This window comes from Trichinella spiralis (genome assembly GCF_000181795.1).
Source record: "Trichinella spiralis strain ISS 195 chromosome Unknown Scfld6, whole genome shotgun sequence".
NCBI classification, from domain to species: Eukaryota; Metazoa; Nematoda; class Enoplea; order Trichinellida; family Trichinellidae; genus Trichinella; species Trichinella spiralis.
In genome coordinates, this window is record NW_003526945.1 from 2,764,679 (window position 1) to 2,767,147 (window position 2,469).

Genomic DNA, 2,469 nt, shown 5'->3' on the forward strand with positions numbered 1-2,469 from the left:
GCATGAACGGCTGTGCTTTGTGGCGTAGTCTGCGTTGTTTTTGTAAATATACAAATCAGAGAGTAAAAACAGACTTTTTTTTTAATGTTGAATGCAGGATGAGATCACCCTGCAAAAATCAATGCACCCCGGGGTGGGTCGGCAGCTGTACATGCTGTAATGTGAAGACAGCATGCGGACTCGAAAAAACAGGACTCTCATTCAAAGCCGCATATGAATGTTTGTCACGAGACAGAATGAATAAAAATCAGTTTTGCATCTTTATCATCAAGAGTCGAGATTGTATGCAAGTAGAATTGTGGATTTTAGTCATTTAGCCCTTATCCCAATGGGGGAACTGCTTCAGAAAACTTTCCGGGCTTTTCCGCCGCAGTTACTAGAGGCCTAGGGAACACATGTAGTCGTGTATGACGCTCTCGGCGTGCGTTCCAGGGGGTAAACCTCCCCAAATCCAAGGACCCTAAACGAGGGTCCATTCGGCTTTCGGAAAATGAAAATTGCACCGGTAAAAAAAAGGGAACACCAAAAAAACTTCATTAAATCAATCAATTAGCTGCTTGTTTTCAGGACCGGCCGGACCGAACTGCGACCTGAAGCCAGATCCGCGTTGTCAGACCACCTACTGGTCCGAATGGAGCCCGTGCAGTCATTCTTGTGACCAAGGCAATCGAATACGAACCAGACTGCTTTATTATCCAGAAAATCAAAAGTTCTGCGAACATCATCAACTGTTGGAACGGGAAAATTGCAACGTGCAAAGCTGCGAAGCTTTTCTTCGAATGCACGGAGCTGGTGAGACAACTTTTCACTCACTGTTTGTTGTTTTTTCCTATGCAAATCGGGGGTGGATTGGATGTTTTCTAGAAATTTGCAACGAACCAGTGGAACCGGGACAATGCGAAGGGACGTTCCCACGCTATTATTTCAACCCGGCCAAGAAAGCATGCATGCGTTTCACGTTCACCGGTTGCAAAGGCAATCGAAACAATTTCCACGTACATAACAGATCGATGAACAAGCAATTGTTTTTTTTTTGCATATTTTTACATAATTAACAACTCTTCTGTTCACATATTTTAAGAGTGAAGAACAATGCAAGAACGCCTGCGCGGATGCTTCAGACATTAATTACAATTACACAGGTAAATGAAATAAATGTGTGTGAAAAGTGAATTCCAACTTGATGACAATGAATTATATATATATATATATATATATATATTTCAATGCTTGACACATAATCAAATTAATTAATTCACATAACAAATAGAGGAAAACTTACCGAAATGCCGATCAGTTTGTTGATTTCGTTAGAAAGTGCAGCGCATTTAGAAGCGAACAACAACATTGTCTCGTTGCTGCCCGAAATGTCGAAAGTGGACACTGGACAGCCGGTCGACTGCGTGGTGAGTGTTTGGTCGGATTGGTCGGAATGTTCTCAGACTTGCGGTCGTGGACGGCGTGAAAGAGTGAGAACTGTGGTCACGCCCGCGCGCAACGGCGGCCAACCCTGCCCAGTGGACTTGGTCGAAAAGGCTCGTTGTCGTCTCAGACCGTGCGGTAAAGCAAACGACGTTCTCAGATTGCGATGAACAAGTGCAAAGCAAGTGTTTTTTTTGTAGCCATCGTTTGTCGCATTGGACACTGGTCAGAATGGAGTGCGTGTTCGGCGAATTGTGGAACCGGCGTGCAGATGCGTCAGCGTTCGGCGAAAAGCAGCGACCGCAGGTCCGAATGCCCGCCTCACCAAACCGAAAAACGCATCTGCGTAGTGAACAACTGTTGAAAATTGTCGGCTTCAATATTGCATATTACTTAAAAGCTAAAATATTTTCTTTAAAAAAATCAGTAGTTTTTCGACAAAACGAAAAGATTGTCGAAATGACAATTTTGCATCTTGCTGCTTAGCACACATTGTGGTGTGGTCATGTGAAAAATTCATACGATAAAATAAAACTTGTCTTCAATGGATTTTTTATTCATATTGTTGTTGTCGGTTTCACTGCCACATTCTCAGAGCTTCCTCTTCCAGTGGATGAGTTGATCCGACAATGACGAGAGAATGGAGCGGCTCGCCGAGATCTGTAGTCGACATCTCAGCCAAGCTCCGACAAACGATCTTCTGATCTGGCCATCCAATTCGAGCCAAACCCACACAACGACTAGTTTCCTTCAACACTAAAATAAAAGCACACACACACACACAGGCGATATAATAATGCATCAGGCAACAACAAAAGTCCACGCTTACAAGTGACTGCTCCACGCTACGCAGCTGCGCGATCATTAAGTGGTTGCGCGCGTCGCTGACGCGTGTGATCGTTATTTGAATCATCACAAATCCACAACATTTCCTGCAAAATCCAACACACCAACGTTCACCGACCACGATGCACTGTTCACACTGTACACTTGTTCACCTCATGATGACTTCCGATTGTCCGTTCGCGAGGGTCAATCATCAAGCAC

At 44.2% G+C, this 2,469-nt stretch overlaps 1 protein-coding gene across 1 annotated transcript; it reads left to right on the forward strand.

Annotated features, from left to right (window-relative positions):
• Positions 1-97: 97 nt before the first annotated feature.
• Tsp_10680a (putative thrombospondin type 1 domain protein) lies at positions 98-1,786 on the forward strand (the record flags this gene model as incomplete). Its single annotated transcript, XM_003373644.1, is given in 7 exon segments — positions 98-290; positions 310-405; positions 433-505; positions 568-995; positions 1,082-1,142; positions 1,273-1,560; positions 1,623-1,786. Coding segments are annotated over 7 exon segments (1,303 nt in total), but the record flags the coding sequence as incomplete, so codon positions are not given.
• Positions 1,787-2,469: the final 683 nt, after the last annotated feature.